Here is a 27,066-nt window from a genome sequence, read left to right as displayed (position 1 = left end):
AACTCTCATTACCCGGTAATCTTGTAGGTAAGCCTGTTTAGAAATGAATAACCACTTATTAATTGGCATCGCTCCGGATTACATATACATACGCATGTCCTAGGAGGCAAGTACTTCTCCCCAGGCATACCTTTGGCCATGAAATAATTAGTGCTTTTAAAGCATATAATCACCTAAAATGTAATCACTTATTCGTAGATATACCAAAGTTTGCAAAACTTTGGTATATCGAAAATATTGACTTCTCTAGCCGATTACAATGGATCAAAATATGGCGAGTAATGCTGTAATATGAACATTACTTGAATAGAAACGAATATTGTAGAAATAAACAAAAATGTAACAAATCATCTAAATAACATTACAGGCAAATTATGTTCACAGTTAAAATAGAAATAAATGTTGGCGTTTAAGGGAATTAGATTCACATTATATTCGAAACCTACTAAAAGTTGATTTTAACATATATATCCCTTTTTATAAGGCAAATGGCAGTTGAAATCTAGTGAAGTCGATTTTGAAAGTGTAATGTGAATGAGGTATAATAAAGCATTAATTTAAAACATAGTATGGTAATGTCATTAATTTAAAACACAATTATTATGAAATATTCGTGAAGAATATTCCTTAACGGAAAATCTTCAGAAATACCATATTCTTTTTGAGTTTTTTTTTAAATTCTCAATTATGTGAATAATTATACTTAATGGTACCGTCATTTATTCTATTTTATTAAGTCATTAACAGCCAAATGGAATACATTTTGAGAATATCAATTCGAAAATTATCGAGAAGTATTTATTATTGCCATTACAAGTTAGTCATTATAACTCACCGCAATGTAATGCAATGTGTAATGACAGCTTTACTCCTGGTAATGTAAATTGTAATGAGATGTGGTTACCTAGTTTTTGCTGGGTACAAATATGCTTCTGAAATAAAACAAGTTTAGTATTTTGTTGACAATTTAGGTCAGCTTTACTCATTAGGATTGGAAAGTTTAGTTTGTTTTTGCCCCAAATGTTGAGTAAATTATGTAAAAATGCAGTGATTATAAATTCCTAAGAATATTCGCTATATATGTGTCAGGTTGGCTGATAAGTCCCCGGCCTATCAAAGAAAAACACATTTTTTTTGGCCAAAATTCGTTTTTATTACTCAACATAGTTCCCTTCAAGAGCGATACAACGATTATAACGACCTTCAAATTTTTTGATATCATTTTGAATTTTTTGATACTCCTTCGGTTTTGCCTCAAAATAGGCCTCAGTTTCGGCGATCACCTCTTCATTGCAGCCAAATTTTTTCCCTGCGAGCATTCTTTTGAGGTCTGAGAACAAGAAAAGGTCGCTGGGGCCAGATCTGGAGAATACGGTGGGTGGGGAAGCAATTCGAAGCCCAATTCATGAATTTTTGCCATCGTTCTCAATGACTTGTGGCACGGTGCTTTGTGTTGGTGGAACAACACTTTTTTCTTCTTCATATGGGGCCGTTTTGCCGCGATTTCAACCTTCAAACGCTCCAATAACGCCATATAATAGTCACTGTTAATGGTTTTTCCCTTCTCAAGATATGTGATAAAAATTATTCCATGCGCATCCCAAAAAACAGAGGCCGTTACTTTGCAAGCGGACTTTTGAGTCTTTCCACGCTTCGGAGACGGTTCACCGGTCGCTGTCCACTCAGCCGACTGTCGATTGGACTCAGGAATGTAGTGATGGAGCCATGTTTCATCCATTGTCACATATCGACGGAAAAACTCGGTGTATTACGAGTTAACCGCTGCAAACACCGCTCAGAATCATCAACACGTTGTTGTTTTTTGTCAAATGTGATCTCGCGCAGCACCCATTTTGCACAGAGCTTCCGCATATCCAATTATTGATGAATGATATGACCAACACGTCCCTTTGATATCTTTAAGGCCTCTGCTATCTCGATCAACTTCATTTTACGGTTATTCAAAATCATTTTGTGGATTTTTTGATGTTTTCGTCGGTAACCTCCTCTTTCGGGCGTCCACTACGTTCACCATCCTCCGTGCTCATTTCACCACGCTTGAATTTTGCATACCAATCAATTATTGTTGATTTCCCTGGGGCAGAGTCCGGAAACTCATTATCAAGCCAGGTTTTTGCTTCCACCGTATTTTTTCCCTTCAGAAAACAGTATTTTATCAAAACACGAAATTCTTTTTTTTTCCATTTTTTCACAATAACAAAAGTTGCTTCACAAAAGACGCTCTATCTCACAAACTAATTAACTTACAGACGTCAAATTTCGACACCAATCATTTGAAGGTTGGTACTATATAAAAATAATATGCATTTAATACTAGCGACGCCATCTCTGTGTCAGACCGGGGACTTATCAGCCAACCTGTTCAGCGGTGCCAACTCTGACGATTTTTCGTCATTTTGACGATTTTTGATGGTAAATTTGGCCTCTGACGATTTGACGACGATTTTAAACAACTTAGTTATGAGATGACGATTTTTTAAAATGCTCGACTCAAGTGTTTCCTTTTACAGGGTTTTTATGCCAATTTGCCAATTTGATTTTTCAAAGTGATGTAGTTATAAGTTGACGATTTTCATAAGTTGTAATGTAAACATGTTATTTTGGATCTCAATAATATGACACTTTATATGTAGCTTGCTCCCAGCCGTCTCCAATGTAGAAGGAAATTTCAAAGCAATCAATATAAATAAACCTAAAATTCGAAATCCCTTTGAAACTTAAACATTGCAAGGTATTCTTTTGTCTATAAACTATTTAAAGCGAAATAATTTTGATTGCTATGAAGCCAGTTTAGTTAAATTCACTTTATTTATTTATTCATTACCGATAATAGTAATAATAACAAAAATTATACATGAGCAAGTAATAAGGATTCGCTTGGAGAATAGGAAATTTTTCTGTCAAGAAAATTTTGTTAAACAATGTAGTACATGTGGGGACAATCAGATATATTAATTTAAATTAATTAAAAATTTATTTCAATTAATCGTCGTTTAAAAAACTGGAAACTATATGACTTACTTAGAGATTTAAATGACATTATTCATGTAACTAAAATGAATAAAACCCCTTTTTTAATGACAGCTTTATTGTGTATCCAATATATGGATGTCTCAGATGTTGTAATAAAACTTTTATTTTGATCCTAAATCTTTTTTTTCAACTGTTGTATGAGTGACGATTTTTTTACGAATTCTTTGGGATGAATTGACGATTTTGACGAAAAATATTTTTAAAATTGACGATTTTCAGCCCAAAACAGTTGGCACCACTGAACCTGTTATGTATGCTATTCGTTTGTATACATTTCTTACGATTACTTTTCGTTAATAATCAGTTTTAAAGAAAATAACCTTTTCCAATTGTAGTTTGGATCATTCCCTATTAAGTACTAATAAAATTTGCCAAAGAAAGTTTCAATTTTAATTTGATTTTACAGATTTATTTTCGATTTTAACGGTTAAACTCAAACTTAATACCCAACATTAATTAGAATATTAAATGTTCCAGACAAAAATTTGCTCGGAAAAAATAAGTTCCAATATAAATATCCTCCATTGGTTAATTAAATGTTTACTCTAATCTAAGGAAATACCCAAAAATAATTATATTCAAAAATAAACATTTTATTTAACTAACACATATAACAAAATTTATTATCCCAATTTTCATGAAGCTCTGTTAGTGCTACGTTAGCTAACGAACTTTTAAACCATCCTATCTACATATCTGTGATCTTGCGTATATACATATACCATAAGCCAGTTAGAAACTTAACTGCTGAAAAAAAATTCATTTAAAGTTAACCGGAGGAAAGATATTTCCATTATTCTTTCTGTTAACTGACACTTAAAGCCTAACGAAGCTACATGGAAATGGCCGTTAATTGAATTTATAAAAGCTGGCAAAAACATAATTCAAGGTCAGTTTTGAATGGTTTGTATGTATATGTGTACTGCAGGCCATGAAATACCCACCCTATTGAGCAGTGTTGCCAACTCCCCAAGGCCAAAAGGCACCAAAAATATATTATAAATTCTAACAGACCACCTTCCACCACAAAATCGGAAATTAAATGCTCTACTAAACAAAAAAAAAAAAAAAAAAAAAAAAAAAAAAAAAACTTCCGAAGATGTATTATAGAACTTTTGTGAATTAAATTTTATGAAGGTAAGGTGGGTATTAAGATCGAGTTTAGCTGCTAAAATAGTCATTTTTTCACAATTACTTTTCCTTAATACTTCATTTTAAGGAATACAAACTTTGTGGCTTTTGGCTATACCCCATCAAGTTATAATAAAATTTGCAGCAAATATGCATAATTTTATGCCTTTTTTGCTGATATAGTTTTCACTTTAGCGGCAAACCTCAAACTTAGTACTCACCATTATGAACCGCTATTCAAGTATACACCTTGATCAGTTTTAATGCTTTCGTCCAATTCATTTTGATCAGTGATGTTTTTCAACTTTCAAAATCTTAATATATGGAAGGAGTCTATTGCTTATTTCAGTTGTGCGGCTTTCCTACAGAATACCCTAAATAACAACCAACTTCATAACAATCAAATTCTATATTTGGCAATAAATTTGAGTTTCTTCAGCTCTTGAAAGTCTAATCAAATTTTTTGTATCAATTACTTAATACTGTTCAAAATAAAAAAAGCACCAAAAGCACTAAATGAAAATGCCAGAAAGCACCAAGTTGGTGCTTTTTTTAAAAAGGCACCAAAAAGGCAATTTGGTGCTTTTTAGAAATCAAAAAGCACTAAATTTGGTGCTAAAAGCACCAAATTGGCAACACTGCTATTGAGTAAAGAGAGGAAGTGGAGACAATCGCTATTGGAGAATATATGCCATTTCTCCAAAAATCCCCTCCCAACATGGCGATTGTGGCGACTTCCTCTCATTACTCAGCAGGATGGGTATTTCATTCGAAAAATTCCAATGCGTTGTCAGTTCGCGTTTATCCATTGCGCAGTTCGGTTCGTGCTGAGGTGATCGGTGAAATGTTTCAATATTTTGAGTTTATTGTGGTGTTGAGAAAAAAAAACCGTTATGTTGACAAAGTATGTGTGTTTTATTATCGATAATAATAGTGCGAACATGAACAAATCGTGATATTAAAACAAGTAATGGACACTGCATATTTTATAAAAAAACGTATTGTACATGTGATAACTGGCTAGCCTGGAAAATACATTTTGGTAAGTCTTATTTCTTTTTGATTTTATGTATTTTAATTTTTTTTCGATAATCTACCTTAGTACTGCGTTTTTGTTTCCATTTTTCCTCTTATAAATCTGACTTAATTAATTAATTAAATTAATTATCTTCTAATTTTTTGGTTTTATGAGATATGTTTAAAATGTTTAAATAGGATATTTGATGTATAATAATTTGCAAACTCCCCCAAACTATCTTGTTATAGATAGCTAACAAAGCACTAACTATGTATGTATATATATTGTCAAGCGAGAGAGAGAGATTCATAGTTTAAATTGATGGCGTTTTGGATCCCCTTTCCCCTCTTCACACTTGTTGGTGGCACCATTAAACTGTTAGTTGAGGAGAGCGAGAAAGTTAATATCGTAGTTGGGGAAGCGTTATTTTGAGGAAAACAGTATTTCCCTCAATTAAAATTAAGATTGTATCCACTTCCTCTCTTCCAAATTATATTTGTATGAAAAATATTTAAATAAATTTATACTTTCATGAGACATATTTAAAAAGTTCAAAGAGCTTCAAAGAGGATATTGCTTTGCAAATAGAAAAACTCTCTCAGACTTATTTTCGGGAGAGTTGGTGGCATACGGAGTTTGTGTTTTTGTAATTATGTTGTTCCCACTACATATTTAGTAGTGAGAAGAATTTCTTGCCATTTTTTATGGGTACGTAATTTGTTTGTTTTGTGCTATACATGTGTGCTTAATGCAATTGCATACATACAAATAAGTTTCTGAAATAAAACAAGTCTAGTACTCTGTTTACAATTTAGGACAGCTGTACTCATTAAATTAGGAAAGTTTTGTTTGTTTTTGCCCCAGTGGTTGAGTAAATTATGTAAAAATGCAGTAAACAGCATAAACAGGTAGTTTTTTTTTATAATTGTGTTCAATAATGGCGCTATCGTCCTGCAATTTAGCACAGATTTCTCTATGGGCTATATCGGTCCAGGTTTTGATATAGCTCCCATATAAACCGATCCTCCGGTTTGGGGTCTTGGGCTTATAGAAACAGTAGTTTTTATCCAATTTGCCTGAAAGTTGAAATCTAGAGGTATTCTAGGACCATAAAGAGGTGTGTCGAAAATGGTGACTATCGGTCCATGTTGGACTTCTAAAATCCGTAGTTTTTATCCAATTTGCCTGAAATTTAAAATCTAGAGGTTTTCTAGGACCGGATGTATTGTGTATCGGTACAGTTTATGATATAGCCCCCTTATAAACCGCCCCTCCGATTTGGGGTCTAGATTATAGAACTGATCTTCCGATTTAACTCCTACACCCAGAAAAAAGGGGCTCTAATGCCAACTGAACTTTATTTTAGTTCATGAAGATTAGTTGATTTTAGTTAAATTTTGCACAATATGAGTAAATGTTCCTTATTTGAATAATTTTTTGCTAACTTTAATGACGTGAACTAAAAATAAGAAAAACAAGTATATATGGCCGTAAGTTTGGCCAGGCCGAATCTTATGTACCCTCCACCATGTATTACGAAGAAACTTCTACGAAAGACTGTCATCCATTACTTGGGTTGTGGTATTTTAAATCGTTTTCTAAATTGTGAATTAGTCCATACGTGGTATCAGAGAATGAAGCCGCCGAGTCGCACCACTGATTTCAGTCGCCGCCGATCATTTTTTGCCAGTCGACGCCGCCGCCGAATATGTCGACTCATCTCGACTCAAATTAATCCGCCAATTAATCAAAAATATCTATATAAATCAGAAAAATATAATAATAATTGTAGTATTTTTGCCAAAATGTTGAACCTTCCACCCACAATCAATCAATTTCAAACTGCTATAACATTTTTGCAAATATTTAGTTCAGAAAATTTTAACTAAATGTAAATTTGATTGTAAGATTGGTTGTACAACTAATCTCATTACCATTCGAATAACTTCAAATTGATTTTATAATGGATGATTGTGCGCCGCCGAATGGACAAATTTATATCGGCTTAGCCGTCAAGCCGCCGCCGCCAGAGGTAAAACTTTAGTGTCAGCCGCCGCCAACAAAAATGGGTCGGCTTCATTCTCTGCGTGGTATATATTAGACAAACAAGGTATGTGTAGGTAAGTCTACAAATAATTACGAATCGATATGAACTTTTGCATGGTACGTAGAGAGCCAGAATTGAAATATGGGGGTCGCTTATAAAGGGGCTATATACAATTATGAACTTGCTATGGACCAATTTTTGTGTGATTGGGGATCGGTTTATCTGAGGGCTATATATAACTATATACCGATATGGACCGAGAGTTAGGCATGGTTGTTAACGGCCATATACTAGCACAATGTACCAAATTTCAACTGACTCGGATGAAATTTGTCCCTCCAAGAGGCTCCAAAACCAAATCTCGAAACGGTTTATATGGGGGCTATATATAATTATGGACCGATATGGAACAATTCTGGCACGGTGGTTAGAGACCATATACCAACACCATGTTCCAAATTTCAACCAGATCGGATGAAATTTGCTTTTATTAGAGGCTCCGCAAGCCAAATCTGGGGATCGGTTTATATGGGGGCTATATCTAATTATGAACCGATGTCGCCCAATTTTTGCATGGTTGTTAGACACCATATACCGACACCATGTACCAAATTTCAGCCGGATCGGATGAAATTTGTTTCTCTTAGAGGCTCCGAAAGCCAAATCTGGGGATCGGTTTATATGGGGGCTATATATAATTATGGATCGATGTCGACCAATTTTTGCATGATTGTTAGAAACCATATAGTAACACCATGTACCAAATTTCAGCCGGATCGGATGAAATTTGCTTCTCTTAGAAGGTATGCAAGCCAAATTTGGGGGTCCGTTTATATGGGGGCTATACGTAAAAGTGGACCGATATAGCCCATTTACAATACCGTCCGACCTACATCAATAACAACTACTTGTGCCAAGTTTCAAGTCGATAGCTTGTTTCGTTCGGAAGTTAGCGTGATTTCAACAGACGGACGGACGGGCGGACATGCTCAGATCGACTCAGAATTTCACCACGACCCAGAATATATTAACTTTATGGGGTCTTAGAGCAAGATTTCGATGTGTTACAAACGGAATGACAAAGTTAATATACCCCCATCCTATGGTGGAGGGTATAAAAAGTTGTATACAAATATAGTGCACAATTTTACTAAAAAATAAAATAGTTCATATTTTCCTAAAATGGCAGAAGTTTGCTTAAATTGAGTTTATAAGACTCTCAAATTAATAAATTTTACTAAAATTGTACCTGTCTCGAACTTCGTACAGCGCTAAAGACATTTTAACAATTTTTAAATCCAATTTTTTCATCCAGCATATTAAATTTTCTTAAACAACAGAAAAAAATCTGATCTAGCCTTCATAGGTAAAATCTTTACATTTATCTTCGGGAAGCGTACTGGTTGAACTGATCTGCTTGGGAAAATATCTGTCATCAAACCGCCCTGAAACTATTATATTTGATTCATGGTGGTGGGTATTTAAGATTCCGCCCGGCCGAACTTACTGCTGTATATAATTGTTTACGATTACTTTTCTATAATAATCAGTTTTAAAGAAAATAACCTTTTCCAATTGTATTTTCGATTTTCTATTTTAACGGATAAACTCAAACTTAATTCCCAACTTTAATTAGGATATTAAATGTTCAATTATTAGAATTTTCTTTGATTTTCTTCGATCTTTTTTTTTATAATAAATTAATGTTTTTTCAAACTCGAAGTTTTTTGAATATTTTTTGTATTTTTCCAATATTTCCCGATTGCCATAATGGATAGCTTCTTCAGGTGGTCTATGAAATGAAGAAGCGATTCACTATGGTAATCGCGAAATATTGGGAAAATTAAATAAAATATTCAAAAGACCTCGAGCTTGAACATTAATTTATTATTAAATGCTTACTCAACTCCAAGAAAACATCCAATAATAATTATAATCAAAAATAAACATTTAATTCAAAAATAGCAATAAATCAAAATTTTTAAATTTAAAATGTTTCTACATAAAAAAAATTTGTGATATTAAAACAAAAACATCGATCACACATGTTTCTCGTGTTAAACGGTCTTATTACAAATTAGCATATAATTCAAACCAAACATTATAAAATTCGATGAAGGAACAGACACTCCAACAACCCCACCCACAAACCCATATTTTTTTAAAACTACACCTGAGCATTTGTATTCATTTATATCTCAATATAGTCTCCAGTTTGGGTAGAAATACCAAACTAGCATGAGGAAAACAATGTAGCACGATCAACCAACAAGCAACAGCACTAAAGGATACTGGAGACAATTTCCTCATGTTTCAAATTCCCATTTTACCATTTAGTAGTAGATACTCATTCCTTTGCTCGATATGAACAAAAGCCCCCACACTAAATTCACCAAAAGCCAACTCAAAGGCAAAGACAATTTCCAAACGTTTTGAACAATTTGACCCCATAAACCACAATGCTGCCAAAGACAAGAAGGTAATACAAACTTCTCTATATGTTAGTGGTATGGAAAGGAAACATGGTTAAACAATTCCAAAACTTGAGACATAAGCATGAAAATAAGACACACAAAACCGAAGAAAAACTGTAAACTGTAGGGAAAAACTTAGACAAAACTAACACAACATTTGTTCAAATGAAATTATTCGAAGACTCCATAAACTCCAAATGAATGCAAATAAATGCCACACATATGGACAGAAGCGGGAAACACGGGGCTCTGGGATGCTAATCTGGGCCTTAATGATGCTCAGAAAGCCAAAATAGTAATCGGTTCTCTTGGGAGATTACATAAATCGGCATTAATAGGACTGTTTTCCTCTAGCACTGGATACCCTAAGCCGTGAAGGACTAAAAGAAAACAGAGTACTCGTTTATCCAGGCATCTCCAAAAATATGCAACACTGTCATCAGCTGTTTAAAAACAATCACAGAAAAGAAGTGAAATCTTGCTTTTGTAATGTATGAAATGCTCCAATTAGTAATAAATATTTACTGCTGCGATTATTTGTGACACTATACCAATTTGAATTACATGTTTTTCCATAAATTAGTCACAATAAAGTGCTATTGTGAATAGATGAAGCGTCACTTTATCAAAACACAATCTGGCTAGATCGGCGCGACTTGCACTGATGAGATGTTCTGGATAGAACACCAGTGCAACGATGTTCTGGATAGCCCATACAAATGTTGTATCCAGTGCAAAAAGAAAACAGCCCTATTATCGAAATTGGGATACAAAAGTCGAAAATCGACTTTTTGTAAAAAACGGCGAAAATCGATTTTTTGTCAAAAAAGTGGAAGTCGACCTTTTGTAATCTTCAAAATCGTCAAATTCACTTCTGAGTTCTCGAAAATTGATTCGATTAAAATATCGAACAACCGTTTTAACAATAAACCATTTTTCTTGTGGGCGAATAAATTACACGAATCTAACTCACAAACGGAATATGGATACAAAAGTCAAAAAATCGACTTTTCCCTGCCAGCATTTCAAAGTTCCATTTCATCCTCATCGCTACCACAGACTCGTAATTGACACTACAACTATCGCCAATTGTGATAGGTGAAACATATGAAAAAGTACGAATGGTACATGAAAGTATTTTGTCATCACTATTGTTACAAGAGCCATTTTATATTTTTTGTGAAACACCAAGCGCAACTAGCTTATTATAATTTATTAAAAAAAAACGATAATTAAGGGCTGAAAACATAGTTATTTCGCTTAAAATTGTGAAAGGTATATTGGTGAACAATTTTCGACTTTCCAAATGGAATAAAGTGATAATTTTCAACATATTTTTCCATCGAAAATAAACACACTGGCTGATAGACGCTGCAGCATGTAACATGCTACATGTAACTCAACATCATTCTTTTATTAATTCAAAAAATTATGTTAAATATGTTGTGATAGTCGTATAAATGTCATATTTATAAGTATTTATAATTGTTTAATCAAATTAATAAACTTCTAAATAAACGTGTTTTACTTGACCACAATGATTCTTTTCCAACTATCTTAAAATGCACTTTTTCTGATAGTTTGAATGGGCTCTTATTGGCATCGATCTAAATTTATCTAAAAAGGCACCTAATAATTGCACTCATGCGATGCTTGGCGTGGTACAATTTCTCAATAGTGACGGCACTTTTGTGAGGAATTTTTGATATCGTATACGAATGTTTACGACGTGTTGGGGATTCTCAGAAGCGCCGTCATATTCAAGAAATGTTGACAGGGATATTAGACTATTCGACTAACCAACTCTAAACGTCGGAATTGACCTTCTCAAATTTTGAAATAAAAAAAAAAAATAAAAATTATTCCAGTCAAACTATCAGTTATTCCGGACGGAATGTCGGTGTTTGTAAAGAATCTTACAATGTGTCGGATCGATACGACTTGTCGGCGATGGCTAAATAATCGGTAAATGTGTTATCGATCCCATAAACATGCAGCAGTATCGATTATGCCTTCGGACTTAACTTATAATGTACACAATATATGGGATATGTTCGACACGAGCACTGTCGTCCGGGATAACTGAAAGTCTGCAAAGCGCATAATATATTTTTAAAATGTTCACTTTAAAATTTTTAAGATGTACGAATCATTTATCATTATTTTCCCAAATAATTATTCATTTCCACCAATTTGATATTTTATTTAATAAATCAGAATTTTTATTATTATTGGTAATAGAATTCTATAAATAAAAATTAAGAGATATGTACTCGTTTCCTCACATCTACACGGATGAAAAAGACTGTTTTTCATATGTTTGGCTATAAACATTATATGTTTGGAACACACATTTTTAAACACAATATTTTTGAGTGCAAGCATATAATGTTCATAAACTAGCATAACATGTTTGGGACATATATGTTAATATGTTAGAACATATTATGTTTGGGACATAAAATGTTTGTAAATATAATATGCGTGGATGCAAACATATATTAATTTAGAAATAGCCCATAAACATATATGTGTTTAGTAGCTTGGAGCGCTATTTAACAGGGAGCGATATTGAATTAAGTTGGTGGTTGTTGCTTGTTATTACAAAATTAACTTTTTATTTTTCCTTGGGCAATTGATCAGCTACTTCTTTGATCCTTACAAACTGTGTGGTCCGCTGTTCGAATCCCCGTCCGGCAAAAGGTAAAATTAAAATAAAAAAATCATAAAATTGAATAATTTCTTCTACAATGTTTGTATTACAGAAAAAGGTGCTAAGAACTAAAAAATCTCGTGGAAGTGAGAAAGATGTGGGCGAATATACAATTAGGCAGAAACAAAATTTTGAGCATTCAGGTCGAAAACCTATGTTGTTAGCACCTATATTACCTGTTTATTTTCATAATTCATTATGATTGTAAATATATAAATAAATAAATAAAATTTTGAGCACAATATTGTTTGGGAGAATTTTTTTAAGCATATAATATTTTTGGGTGCAAAATGCTTCCAAACATATTATATGTTCACATAATAACATATTGTTTTTTGGAAGAAAACATTATTGAATTTGGATGCAAAAATACAAAATGTTTGGAACTTAGACTACCCAAACATATATTGTTTAGACCAATATGCTTTCAAACATATTATATATTGGAAGAGATCAAACATAAATGTTTGGGCAATACCCAAAAATGTATATGCTTGAAGCAAAATATGTTTGGGAGCATATGTTACAGAAGCGATTTTTTGTGAGGGTGTAGCTACATTTCAATTCAATTGAAACCAATGAATAAAACTTTAAAATCGCTTTTTGATAGTCAAAATAAAAAATTATTTGAAAAACTGAAGTCGATTTTGCGATGATTTTTAGGTTAATAATCGATTTAGATTTTTTTAGATTTTCATGCCAAAAATCGAATAATCGATTATTCGATTTTCGATTTATAGACCCCTACTCCATCTCTCCGACAATTGTAATTTTCAATTATATTTTCAATCTATGGGAAATTGCTTATGCAAAAACCGACTTTTTCAAAATCTCAGATAAAAAGTTCACTTTTCCATATTGCGATGAAGACGCAAACCTAACTTTTTGATTCTCATTGCAATCCCTGCTAGTCAAGTCTGCAAGAATTATTCAAATTTTTCATCGATTGTAAATATCTAGAATCATAATACCTTCCACTGTCCACATCATGCCAGAAGGCCCCCTTAGCAAGACCCCCCATGATTATAACAAACACCTATGCTCACATGGTATTGATGGCAACGATGATGAAGATGTGATGTGTTGCTGCGTATGGTTAGTTGGACTTTAGTCCATTGTCTATCCTCAATGTACTTGTAGCTAGGTATGAATAAGAGATAAGCCACAATCTCCTGGCTGATGTTAACGGATAAAGATGCAAAACCACTCATTGTCAGATACAAGTAACCCCGCTACCATATAACAAAATAAACTATAATACTTTTGTTGTTGTTTGTATTATTGTTATTATTGTATTGTATTATTTTTATTGTTTCTGTGGGTTTCCTTTTGGGCAAAGTTTCAAAATGAAAGTTTTGCATTGGGGACCAATGCTGCATGATAACAACAGCGTAAAAGTATTTCGGAAAAAAAATTCAAAAGGGTTAAGTAGAATTAACTTAAATTAATTTAAACAATTAAATGCAGATACGTTAAACAAAATAAAAAGAAGTACTATGATCAAGCTAAGGTCAGGCGGACCGGACTCTGTGGAAGGCATATTTATGGGAGCTACTTTTAACTCGTATTCTATATGGCTGATATTTCGCATATTTATGGGGGTAGCATGTAGGATTACTTGATCCAATATCTATTGAAGAGTGGTAAACATTTTGAATCTACATTTAGGATTATTCTAAAAACTGAATTGAGTTTTATCAAATTGGAATTCGATTTGAAATTTCCTGTTGTACAAAGAATTTGTAAAATTTGGGCTTAGAGTTATCGACTAATGAAAAAACAATTTCTCTATTTTTTCCTACACGAATATTCGATACTACTTCGAAGAACGCTTTCAGCGAGACATTGTATTTTAAAAAGGCAATGGAATTACTTCTTACAAAGCTCAAGACTAGTTGAGCAAATATTCAGTCTGAAACATCTACTGTGACTACTGCAAATTTCATTCCTCATTTTCTCGATATGGGCTTTTTATAGAAAAACTAAAAAAATCATTAAAAATTAGAGACCTGCGGATATGCAATTTTCGAACAATTCTAGGTTAGGTAGGCAACCTGATATTTCAGGTTGTCTACCTTAGACTATTCAGTTCATTATGATACCACAATGGTGAACTTCTCTCTTGTCGCTGATTGCTGCTCGATTCCATATTAAGTTCAATGACAAGGCTCCACCTTTTTATAGCCGAGTCCGAACGGCATTCCACATTGTAGTGAAATTACTTAGAGAAGCTTTGAAATAGAGGTGTGCACGTGACACGAAATTGTCGTGACTCACGCGTGAGTCGTGAGTCACGCTCATGGCAACGGCATGAGTGTGCGTGATTAACAAACTAAAATGTCGTGCGTGAGCGTGAATCAAGAATATATTATCTTCGTGAGTGTGCGTGAGTAAAGATTTACGCTCACGAAAATAATCCCGCTCACCAACATAAAATGCTTAAGAGTTAAATTAATTTACAATTTTAGTGACACCTGGGGTGTTAAGAGTGCAATAACGCTCTCTATTTTAATAATGCTCAGGTTTTCTTACACGTCGCTAAGGTAAATTACTTAAAAAATTGTTCGTGAGTCACGGTATTTTTCGTGAGTCACGGTATTTTTCGTGAGTGGCGACATTTTCGTGCGTGAGTGTGTGTGGGTACAAATTTTCTTTTCGTTAGTGTGCGTGAGCGTGAGTCCACCAAACAATATCGTGCGTGAGTAAGATTTTTCCGTCGTGAGTGTGCGTGAGCGTGAGTAAAATATTACTCTCGTGCACACCTCTACTTTGAAACACTTAGAAATTTCACCAGCATTACTGAGGTGGGATAATCCACCGATGAAAATAACTTTTTGGTGTTCGGTCGAAGCAGGAATCGAACCCACGACCTTTTATATGCAAGGTTATATATGCTAGCTATTGCACCACGGCGGCTCCCTTAAAGTTGAGAGGTGATAATCCACCGTTGAAAATTTTTTTGATGTTTGGTCGAAACTGGAATTGAACCCATGATGCAAGGGTAATTATTTGGAAGAAATAAAAAATTATCACCATACTCATCATGGTACTCTGATTAGGTATAGGGCAAAAATTTTTAGTGCAGGAGGATTATAATGAAAAGTCCAGTTGCAGTGAAACCTCTCAAACCGTACACAAAAATTTTTTTTTCTGATTCAATCACAAAATTAATTGATCCAATTAATTTTTTAATTGAAATGTCTTCAATCACAGAAATGATAGTATCAATTAAAAAATTAATTGACAGTCAATTAAAAAATTAATTGATCCAATTAAAAAATTAATTGATACTATTACTTTGTGTGATTGATTTTTGTTTCAATTAAAAAATTTGTTGAATCAATTAAATTTTTAATTGAATATTTTTTACAACTCAATTAAGATTTTAATTGGAAAAATTTGCGTGAAGTTTTTTTTCTGTGTACAATTGTGGTAAGTCGCTTGCTATATTAATAGATTAAAATTAATTTCTCATAATTGGACACCTCCAAAATGTGGACAAAATTTAGACGACCGTGGGTGTCCACTTCTTAGAGGTTTCACTGTATTTTGAAACTGCTTCTGGAAGAATATTTGACACTAATTTTGGCCAAATATATGCCTAGCATGACTAGAACCTAAGATAGTTATCTGTCAACCTCTTCCTATACTAATCAACATTTTCTCCAATAATAGTTTAGAAAAGTTTCATTCGGACAGATATCGTAGAGGGTACACGCGTTAAAGTGAAGACCGTCGACAATCAATTTTTCCAAGGATCGGAAATTCTACCACAAACAACACAGCTGATAGGCGGTGGATTTCTTCCCACTACAATGGTGCCCTGTTAGGAAGAGATCGCCTTCTGAACCGCTGCCGTATACACAGACAATGAAGGGCGGCATTGTTCTTCATCATTGAGCAGGTGACTTCTCAATTGTAAGTCCCTTTTGGAGTCGAACCAGATGGCTTTGGCATTTTTTAGTGTGCCCGCCTTTGCTGGTTGATGAAGATGTCGCAGTCTTGCCTCAATGAGAGCTTTTTGCTACTCCAGCAACAATCCGAAGGGCAGTATTTCTATACGGTCTGGAAGTTCCTCCATTGGGTCTCGCTTATATTGGGATTCCTAACGGGGAGCAGTGTACTATAGAGGAACAATCTTTACGGCAAGAATCTTTGGGTACTTGTACGTGGGTATGCTCTGACCAAGAATGTGGATGTCGAGCTCCTGGTTTAATCCTCTTTAATCCACTATTGTTGTTGTAACAGTGTATATCCCGATCTCAGTTCATCTTACACAGAAACAAATTTCATGAAAATTTTTCCAATTAAAATCTTAATTGAGTTTTAATAAATATTCAATTAAAAATTTAATTGATTTAACAAATTTTTGTAATTGAAACAAAAATCAATCACACAAATTAAGAGTTTCAATTAAGTTTTTAATTGGATCAATTAATATTTTAATTGACTGTCAATAAATTTTTTAATTGATACTATCATTTCTGTGATTGAAGACATTTCAATTAAAAAATTAATTGATCAACTAATATCGTGATTGAACCAGAAAAAAAATTTTTGTGTGTAGGTTGGTATTTTATGTGCTCAATGCGTTCGGAGCTGATATTACTTAATTCCTTAGATTTTATCTTTATTCTAAAGCAATTTGTGCCTATATTCGGCCCTTTCTGGTATTCTTGAATGTACACCTTTCACTATTCCATCTAAGATATCCTTAGAATTTTGCCATCCTAAGGGTGATATATTGATCTCATACGCTATGGTGAGAGTGCAAATTCACGCCTACCAACTCGATTTGTTGTAAATATATGCATATGCAATTAGAAAAATCAAACACAACTTTTAACAGGCTATTCAATTTAATATTAGATCACAAAAAGAATTATATTAGTCTTAAAATATTCGTATATACATTTATTGAAAGGCTTATTAACATTGGATACATACTATAAAAAGTGGGCCAATTTTTCAAAGTTTTTTATCTATACTTGGCCAGGCTTATCTTTAAATTAAATTTCGATATATTTTTGTTTCATTTCTCATAAACTTCAAAAATTAATCCATTTCATATTGATAATTTTCTGGGTTTATGGAACAAAGCACATATTTTATATCTATAGTACATACGAATAGGAAACGATGTTCAGATTTGGGCTTTAATCTTTAAGAACAAAATTTAGAATCTCATTAAAAAAAAATAAATAAACTCTACATGTACAGATACAAAAATCGAATTTTTAGCCAAAGACATTTTCGGCTTTAAAATATTTTTGAAAAACGACTCAAAGGATGTTGGCCGAAAAAGACGGCATAGGATTATGATGCGTAATACATCTATGGTAATTCCGACAATATCTCTAGATGATAACATATATGTTAAAAAATATTTGAAAAGGGATATTTTTGTATATACAGCCATACGGTAAAATGATCGGATTTAATCGCAGTTCAAAAATTCTAAAGTCAGAGTCTTTTTTTTCAAGTTTTTATAAAGATCAAAGACCAATAGTTTCCTGTTAACAAAAACGAAATCGCAAATTATGGACTTTTGCAAATTTTGAAAAATTAAAAAAAAAAAAAAAACAAGTAAGTAAAGTCTAAAGTCGGGCGGGGCCGACTATATTATAACCTGCACCACTTTGTAAATCCAGCTATATCAAATCCGTCAAATGTGTTGGGGGCTATATATAAAGGTTTTTGTCCCAAATACATACATTTAAATCTGACTTCATCTGAACAAAATGTATAATCTGTAGACTTAAAATTTAAGTCGGCTAATGCCCTGGGATGGTACACTATGTTAGTAAAAACAAGTAAAGAAAGTCTAAAGTCGGGCGGGGCCGACTATATTATACCCTGCACCACTTTGTAGATCTAAATTTTCGATACCATACCACATCCGTCAATTGTGTTGGGTGCTATATATAAAAGGTTTGTCCCAAATACATACATTTTAATATCTCTCGATCTGGACACAATTTGATAGACTTCTACAAAATCTATAGTCTCAAAATTTAAGTCGGCTAATGCACTAGGGTGGAACACAATGTAAGTAAAAAAATATGGGAAACATTTAAATCTGAAGCAATTTTAAGGAAACTTCGCAAAAGTTTATTTATGATTTATCGCTATTAGAAGTTTAGGAAAATTAGATTCATTTTTACACCTTTTCGACTAAGCAGTGGCGATTTTACAAGGAAAATGTTGGTATGTTGACATATTTTGTCGAAATCAGAAAAACATATATATGGGAGCTATATCTAAATCTGAATGGATTTCAACCAAACTTGGCACGCATAGCTACAATGCTAAATCTACTCCCTGTGCAAAACTTCAACTAAATTGGGCCAAAACTTTGGCTTTTAGGACCATATTAGTCCATATCGGGCGAAAGATATATATGGGAGCTATATCTAAATTTGAACCGATTTCAATCAAATTTTGCACACTTGACTATACTACTAATTGTACTCCTAGTGCAAAATTTCAACCAAATTCGGGGCCATATAAGTCCATATCAGGCGAAAGATATATATGGGAGCTATATCGAAATCTGAACCGATTTCAATCAAATTTTTGCACACTTGACTATACGACTAAGTGTTATGTTTGTACAAAATTTCAAGCAAATCGGTATAAAACTCTGGCTGCTGGGTCCATATTAGTGCATATCGGGCGAAAGATATATATGGGAGCTATATCTAAATCTGAACCGATTTCTTCCGAAATCAATAGGGTTCTATTCTGACCCAAATTAGGAACATGTGCCAAATTTGAAGGCGATTGGACTTAAATTGCGATCTAGACTTTGATTACAAAAATGTGTTCACAGACAGACGGACGGACATGGTTATATCGACTCAGGGACCCACCTTGAGCATTATTGCCAAAGACACCATGTGTCTATCTCGTCTCCTTCTGGGTGTTACAAACATATGCACTAACTTATAATACCCTGTTCCACAGTGGGGCGCAGGGTATAAATATGTGAAACATTTTAATCTGAACCAATTGTGGGGCAACTTCGCCAAAGTATATTTATGATTTATCGGTTGATAGATATGTATTAGAAATAAAGGAAAATTTGAGTCACTTTTACAAGTTTTCAACTTAGCAGTGGCGATTTTATAAGGAAAATGAGGGTAGTTTGGTCAATTTTGCCCAAATCAGAAAATCATATAAAAGGAAGCTACATAGAAATCTGAACCGATTTCAACCAACTTTGACATGCATACTTAGTATTTTAATTCTACTCCCTGTGCAAAATTTCACGTAAATCGGACTACAACTTTGAACTGTGTGGTCATATGACGGAAAATCGGGCGAAAGATATATATGGAAGCTATATCCAAATCTGAACCGATTTCAATAAAATGTAGCACACTTGACTACACTAGTAATTGTACTCCTAGTGCAAAATTTCAACCAAATTGGGCTAAAACTCTGGCTTCTGGGGCCATATAAGTATATATCGGGCGAAAGATATATATGGGAGCTATATCTCAATCTGAACCGATTTCAATCAAATTTGGCACACCTGACTATAGTACTTATTTTTCTACTGGTGCAAAATTTCAACCAAATTAGGGTAAAACTCTGGCTTCTGGGGCCATATAAGTCCATATCGGGCGAAAGATATACTATATGGGAGCTATATCACAATCTGAACCGATTACAATCAAATTTGCACACTTGACTATACGACCAAGCGTTATGTTTTCAAGCAAATCAGGGTAAAACTCTGGCTTCTGGGTCCATATAAGTGCATATCGGGCGAAAGATATACTATATGGGAGCTATATCTAAATCTGAACCGATTTCTTCTGAACCGATTGACCCAAAACAGGAACTTGTGCCAAATTTGCTGGCGATTGGACTTAAACTGCGACTTAGACTTTGATCTCAAAAATGTGTTCACAGACAGACGGACGGACGGATATGGCTAGATCGAATCAGGGACCCACCCTGGGCATTATTGCCAAAGACACTATGTGTCTATCTCGTCTCCTTCTGGGTGTTGCAAACATATGCACTAACTTATAATACCCTGTTCCACAGTGTGGGGCAGGGTATAAAAATATGGAAAGGTTGACTTTTTCCATTTTGATTACAATCACTAATAATTCTCCTAATCTTATACACAATTATGTGTAGAAATATTTGTCTTTTGAGATACCAGCTATGGGCTTTATCCAAAACTACAATTGTGGCCATATAAAGGTCTTTGACAATAAATATGAATTTTGGTACTTTGATTTCGTATTTACAACTTCAACAAGAGATTTTATATTAAAAACTATTATCTACGACTTATCGTATCCAAAAAAACGTAGATTTTCCACCGGGAGTTTTTTTCTAATCCTTTTCCTTCTCCATCAACTGTTGCCGCTCTGCCATATACATTAGGGCCACCTTAATTTCGGAACGTTTCTTAATGCTCTCTTTGCGCAGCACATCACATTCATTATTCAACATTTTCACTTTAACATCGGCAAACTTAAGGGCTTCTTCAGCGGTAAATGGAATATAAATGCCTTTGCCTACATCCACTAGTATGGTCTCCAAATCATCAACTTTAGCCTCCATAAAAAAATTGCCACCAATGTTCATTTGTGTCTTATAACCATCGGGAAGATTGTCACGCATTGTTTGTATGGTATTCTTCAATTGGATATATTCCATAATTTCCTCATTGTAGAGGTTAATGTATTTTTCTAAATGTTTCAAATCTTCTTTGAGATAGTCGTTAATGAAAACCTCCAGATTTTCATTGGAGATGCGGGACATTTTTGTAACCTGAAAGAAAAAATAAAATTTGTTAGTGGTAAAAACCTACTAAAGTAAAGCGAATTCAATGTTGTCGTTGATGACAATACTGGGGCTTTGAAAAATGAAATTGAAGTAATCCATAATTCCCCATTAGCTCACTGACAAAGGACCTTCTTCTTATAGCCGAGATCGAACTGTGTTTTATATTACAATGATACCACTTTTGAGAAGCTTTGGTAAACTCAGAAATTTCCTCAGCGTTACTGAGGCATAAATTTTTTATGCCGGTTTGGACAAACCAACAAGCACAGTTTGTCAGTTGTCTTTTGTCCACTAATTGTTGGTTGTCGTACTTACTTCTAATTAGCTTTTCCTAATCAACTGTTCTTTCCTAATTCACATATTATGGTTAAGTTCTTATGAATTAATTTCATTCAGAAATGTGGATTCTTCTTTTGTTCTTGTTTACAAATAAATTCTTCTTCTTGCCGGAGATGGGAAGTATTTATCATCAACTTTCATTGTCAACAGACAACAAGAAATACTACGGCCTTACCTAAATAAAATCGTATTTGTGTAGCGTAAGTGGGTGCGTACTATACAGAAAGAAACAAAATATACAATATGTGAACTTCGAACATCTAAGCTGACTTCATTATTATTTTATACACTAATTAAATTATTTTGAATAGTGGACAAAAGGGAGGCTAAACTCTACTGTGCACCCAAAAAAAATATTCTGAATTAATCATTAAATTAATTTATCCAATTAATTTTTTAATTGAAATTTTTTAATTAAATCATCATCATTCTATTATTAATGAAAAAATTATGTTAAATGTGATGTGATATTCGTATAAATGTTATATTTATGAGAATTTATAAATGTTTAGTAAAATTAATAAACATCTAAACAATCGTGTTTTACTTGACCACAATGATTCTTTTACAACTATCTTAAAATGCACTTTTTGTGATTGTTTGAAGGGGCTCTTATTGGCGTCGTTCTAAATTTATTAATTTAACTTGGCGTGGTACAACTTCTCAATAGTGACGACGCTTTTCCGACGAGTTTTGGATGTTGTATACGATTTTTTCGACGTGGTGGGGATTCTCAGAAGCGCCGTCAAATTCAAAAAATTTTGGCAGGGATCACGTTTTTCCCCGTCTTGCAAATTTTATAGCGTCATACCATCTAAATTCTTAATGTTGATATTACTATTTATTTGTTGCAAATACTACCTTATGCGCTTTACAGACTATCAGTTATTCCGGACCGAATGTCGGTGTTTGTAAAGAATCTTACAGTGTGTCGGATCGGTACGACATATCGGCGATGACTAAATAATCGGTAAATGTGTTATCGATCCCATAAACATGCAGCAGTATCGATTATGCCTTCGGACTTAACTGATAATGTGCACAATATATGGGATATGTTCGACACGAGTACTGTCGTCCGGAATAACTGATAGTCTGTAAAGCGCATTAAGTTCGACTTTTGCCGCCAAAATCGTCATTTTTTCACTAAAGTGAAAACTAAATTAGTAAAAAAGGCATAAAATTATACAGATTTCATTATAACTTGATGCGGAATAGCCCAAAGCAAATTTTCACAAAGTTTGTATTCCTTAAAATGGATTATTAAAGAAAAGTAATCGTGAATTTTAGCGGCTAAAGGTGAGTATTAAGTTCGAGTTTAGCCGCTAAAATCGCCATTTTTTCACGATTACTTTTCTTTAATAATACTTTTTAAGGAATACAAACTTTGTGAAAACTTGCTTTGGGCTATTCCCCATCAAGTTATAATAAAATATGCAACAAATATGTATAATTTTATGCCTTTTTTTAATGATTTAGTTTTCACTTTAGTGAAAAAACTCGAACTTAGTACTCACCTTAAACTCGAACTTAATACCCACCTTTACGCGCGTCCCATGATTCAACTAAAATTCTTTTAATATACTCAACTTTTGGTTATACTAATCGTTTGTTGATTCCCTTGCTGTAGGTCTCACTATGCTGGTGGTGAGCTCCTCAATTTTATGAAACATAACACTAAATTGATCGGTACTGCCCTGCCAGCATTTCAAAGTTCCATTTCATCCTCATCGCTACCACAGACTCGTAAATGTCACCACAACCATCGCGAACTGTGATGGGGGAAGCATATCAAAAAGTACAAAATGTACATGAAAGTATTTTGCCATCACTACTGTTAGAAGAGCCATTTTATTTTTTGTGAAACGCCAAGCGCAACCAGCTTTTTATATTTTATTTAAATAAAAACGAAAATAAAGTTCTGAAAACATAGATATTACGCTTAAAATTGTGAAAGGTATATGGTGAACAATTTTCGACTTTCCAAATAGAATAAAGTGATCGTTTTTCAAATATTTTTCCAGGCACGCTGTCTCCATCGAAAATAAACAAACTGGCTGATAGACGCTGCAATATGTAACTTGCTACTTATAACTCAACATCATTCTTTTATTAATGCAAAAAATTATATTAAATGTGATGAGATAAACCCAAAAATGCTATATTTATAAGAAATTATAAATGTTTAATCAAATCAATAAACATCTACACAATCGTGTTTTACTTGACCACAATGATTCTTCTACAATTACCTTAAAATGCACTTTTTCTGATAGTTTGCAGTGGTTCTTATTGGCGTCCTTCGAAATTGATGTAAATAGGCACCTAATAATTGCACTGATGAGAAACTTTTTCGTAGTAACTTGGCGTGGTACAACTTCTCAATAGTGACGGCGCTTTTCCGACGAGTTTTTGATGTCGTATATGATTGTTTTCGACGTAGTGGGGATTCTCAGAAGCGCCCCCAAATAAAAAAATGTTGGCAGGGTGGTTATTGTAACCAATTGAATGATTATGGGAATTCCTATTTTATTTTGTGAACTTTTTTACAGTTGTGTTGGATATATAATGGGGGATATAATCAAAAGATTGTTCCTGTAACAAAAAATAAGTTACTGTCGTTATCTCCTTATTGTAATGATCGAATTACAACCAACGATTTCTCTGGGTGTATATAAAATGAAACATAAACACAAGAAGAAGAAGAAGCATAAACACAAACAATGAAGATGGACGAAAAGTTAGGTGTAAAGCCATTTTTTAGTAAAAATGGAAGAAACAATAAAAATTCCAAGCTGAATTAGCGATCCCTCATTAATTTCATTGCAGAAATGCAATGAAATTAATAATTTGTTGTTGCTAATGTTTGGCGAACATCCCCTTACACATGAAGATTTGTGCCTCCCAACCGGAAAAAATCAAAGTTGTTTTGATTTTATGCCAACAAGTCCCCGCAACACGCGAACATGACCTTATACTAGCGGATTTGTCGCCGCAACGTGTTGTGTCGCAGGGTTTATCCGACCGTATAAGGTGCCCATTACAGTGTGTCGGATCGATACGACTTGTCGGCGATGACTAAATAATCGTTAAATGTGTTATAGATCCCATAAACATGCAGCAGTATCGATTGTGCCTTCGGACTTAACTTATAATGTGCACAATATATGGGATATGTTCGATACGAGCACTGTCGTCTGTAAAGCGTATTAGCCGTCTTTGCTTTGTCGCATATATTCCTTACGCATAAATTAGGCGATTCTCTTTTATCATCGTCCGACCCATTGTCAAATGTGTCATCGAAATCACCGTGTATTAGGTATCCCCTTCTATAATAACAATTGGTTGTGGTCGTTAATAGAAGCGAAGCACATTTTAAGACAATATTAACGGTAAACTCTGACATATAGATGGCGCCAAGCTACTGTGGTATTTGCACAGACTAATATAATGTATAAGGCAGGTACACATGCTTAGCCGCAAGAGGGACTCGATGGGAATGTGTCACACAGAAGAAAAGTGGTTTAGGCGAGTTTCCTCGTAGTAATTTCCTATTGAGAATGAATTCATTAAAAATTTGTTGAATATTTTTTTTCGTATTGCTTCTTAGAAAGCAAAGGGCAAAAATCACCATTGACATTTTTTCGTATTTTTTATGACAAGGTTTGCCTTTCCTGAAGCACAATATGAAAATGCCTAATTTTCAAATTAAATTGAGACCGTTTTGTTAACTAAGGCTCACGCCACTACTTCGCTATTAGTTAATAACATATAAATATCTGGGGAAAGCATCTATTGCAAGTTACTCATAGTCAGCAATCTATTGAAAATAGGTCGTGGTATAAAATGTCTCTACATTTCAAACGAAAACTATGGATTTTAATGGTTTTAGTTTTGATTGTAAATAGGGCAATGGGTCAGGTATAAATTGAAATAAAATCAAAAATTTAATACCCGATTCATAGGTCCTTTTTATAGGATGACGGTCAAGCAGAATCTGAGGAAGAAGATGATGACTCATCTTCTGAAGAAACTGTAGAGGATTCCAATGAGTCCGGAAATCAAAGACGTCGCCGTTCTCCAGATCTAAGTGATTTCGAATCAAAAAGTGTAGAGACAATTCCACAGCCCAATTTTGCTATACCTGGTCTACCAGATCCATCAACATTTATTAAATTAGCCGAAATGGTTTCCAGATTGGGTCAAGAGGTCTTACCTCAAGTGCTTGAAGGTAATACGGGATTGAAAACATTAATTGAAAAGCGTTTACAACGTAATTCTAAATTGATAAAGAATTTAAGTGATGAAGTGAATGCAATTTGGAATAGAATTTAATGAAAATAATTTGGTTGTTGTATTCATAATGAACAGAATAGAATATGTGCGATTGACATAAATGTTTATAAAAATTATTTTTTCAATTTCAGCATTCTGTTAATTTATGGAAGCTTATAGACCTTTTATAGACCTTTTCTATTAAATTGTGTAAATAATTTGGCAATAAATTGCAAGTGACTGTAATTTCAAATAAAGATAGCGTTTTTTTAATGTGAGGGGCATAAAATTACCTAATGCGGAAATCAAAAATATATTTACAAATAAAATTATAACAAATATAATTATACGCTATAATAATATTACAGGGTAACTGATACGAAATGTAATCAATAAAATGGTTATAGTTTTTATGTGAAACTTTTTTCTGTTACTTCAAATGACAAAAATATAAATATGATTTTTTTTCTAGAGTTTGAATAAAAATTTAATTAAAATATCATAAACGTTCATCTCTCTCGCTCGCTCTAGGATGTATATTTAAGGAGATATGGACAAAATAAGTGACCCATATAAAACTTTTGATTACGAATTAACGTACCGGCATGTCAGCAGGCCAATGAGAGTTATTGTAGTTTAGCGAATTCCGACATTCATTCAACAACGCTCGGCAACTTCGTACCCTCTTTCCAAACTGACAGCGGTCCAAATGACCATGATAAATTGAGATATGGGAAAATAAGCTTTTCAATTAAAAATTGTAATTTTTTTAAGGATTCTCGTTGACATTTTTTTTTGGGCGGTCGCAAATTAGACTCATTTTTATACCCTCCATCATAGGATGGGGGTATATTAACTTTGTCATTCCGTTTGTAACACATCGAAATATTGCTCTAAGACCCTATAAAGTATATATATTCTGGGTCGTGGTGAAATTCTGAGTCGATCTAAGCATGTCCGTCCGTCCGTCCGTCCGTCTGTTAAAATCACGCTAACTTCCGAACGAAACAAGCTATCGACTTGAAACTTGGCACAAGTAGTTGTTATTGATGTAGGTCGGATGGTATTGCAAATGGGTCATATCGGTCCATTTTTCGTATAGGCCCCATATAAACGGACCCCCAAATTTGGCTTGCGATTGCTCTAAGAGAAGCAAATTTCATCCGATCCGGCTGAAATTTGGTACATGGTGTTAGTATATGGT

The 27,066-nt window shown here is 33.7% G+C and overlaps 2 protein-coding genes across 4 annotated transcripts; one reads left to right on the top strand and one right to left on the bottom strand.

Annotated features, from left to right (window-relative positions):
* Positions 1-20,652: 20,652 nt before the first annotated feature.
* Uxt (Uxt prefoldin-like subunit) lies at positions 20,653-21,714 on the bottom strand. Of its 2 annotated transcripts, none has more exons than XM_075289187.1 (2): positions 21,564-21,714; positions 20,653-21,233 (listed from the first exon to the last, which is right to left on the bottom strand). In XM_075289187.1, the coding sequence occupies exon 2, from the start codon at positions 21,222-21,224 to the stop codon at positions 20,793-20,795; it is 432 nt and encodes a 143-aa protein (XP_075145302.1). In that variant the 5' UTR covers positions 21,225-21,233; positions 21,564-21,714; the 3' UTR covers positions 20,653-20,792. The 2 variants fall into 2 exon arrangements, with proteins under 2 accessions (XP_075145302.1, XP_075145303.1); XM_075289188.1 differs by lacking the exon at positions 21,564-21,714 and adding an exon at positions 21,377-21,545.
* Positions 21,715-25,350: 3,636 nt separating this feature from the next.
* On the top strand, positions 25,351-26,119 carry Os-C. 2 transcript variants are annotated; one of them, XM_075289186.1, is made up of 3 exons: positions 25,351-25,508; positions 25,566-25,818; positions 26,015-26,119. In XM_075289186.1, the coding sequence occupies exons 1-3, from the start codon at positions 25,434-25,436 to the stop codon at positions 26,023-26,025; spliced, it is 339 nt and encodes a 112-aa protein (XP_075145301.1). In that variant the 5' UTR covers positions 25,351-25,433; the 3' UTR covers positions 26,026-26,119. The 2 variants fall into 2 exon arrangements, with proteins under 2 accessions (XP_075145301.1, XP_075145300.1); XM_075289185.1 differs by lacking the exon at positions 26,015-26,119 and having other exon boundaries at positions 25,566-25,999.
* Positions 26,120-27,066: the final 947 nt, after the last annotated feature.

The sequence above is a fragment of the Haematobia irritans genome, chromosome 1 (genome assembly GCF_050003625.1).
Source record: "Haematobia irritans isolate KBUSLIRL chromosome 1, ASM5000362v1, whole genome shotgun sequence".
Lineage (NCBI taxonomy): Eukaryota > Metazoa > Arthropoda > Insecta > Diptera > Muscidae > Haematobia > Haematobia irritans.
Note: the sequence above shows the minus strand (reverse complement) of the source record. Positions and strands in the feature narration are given on the sequence as shown.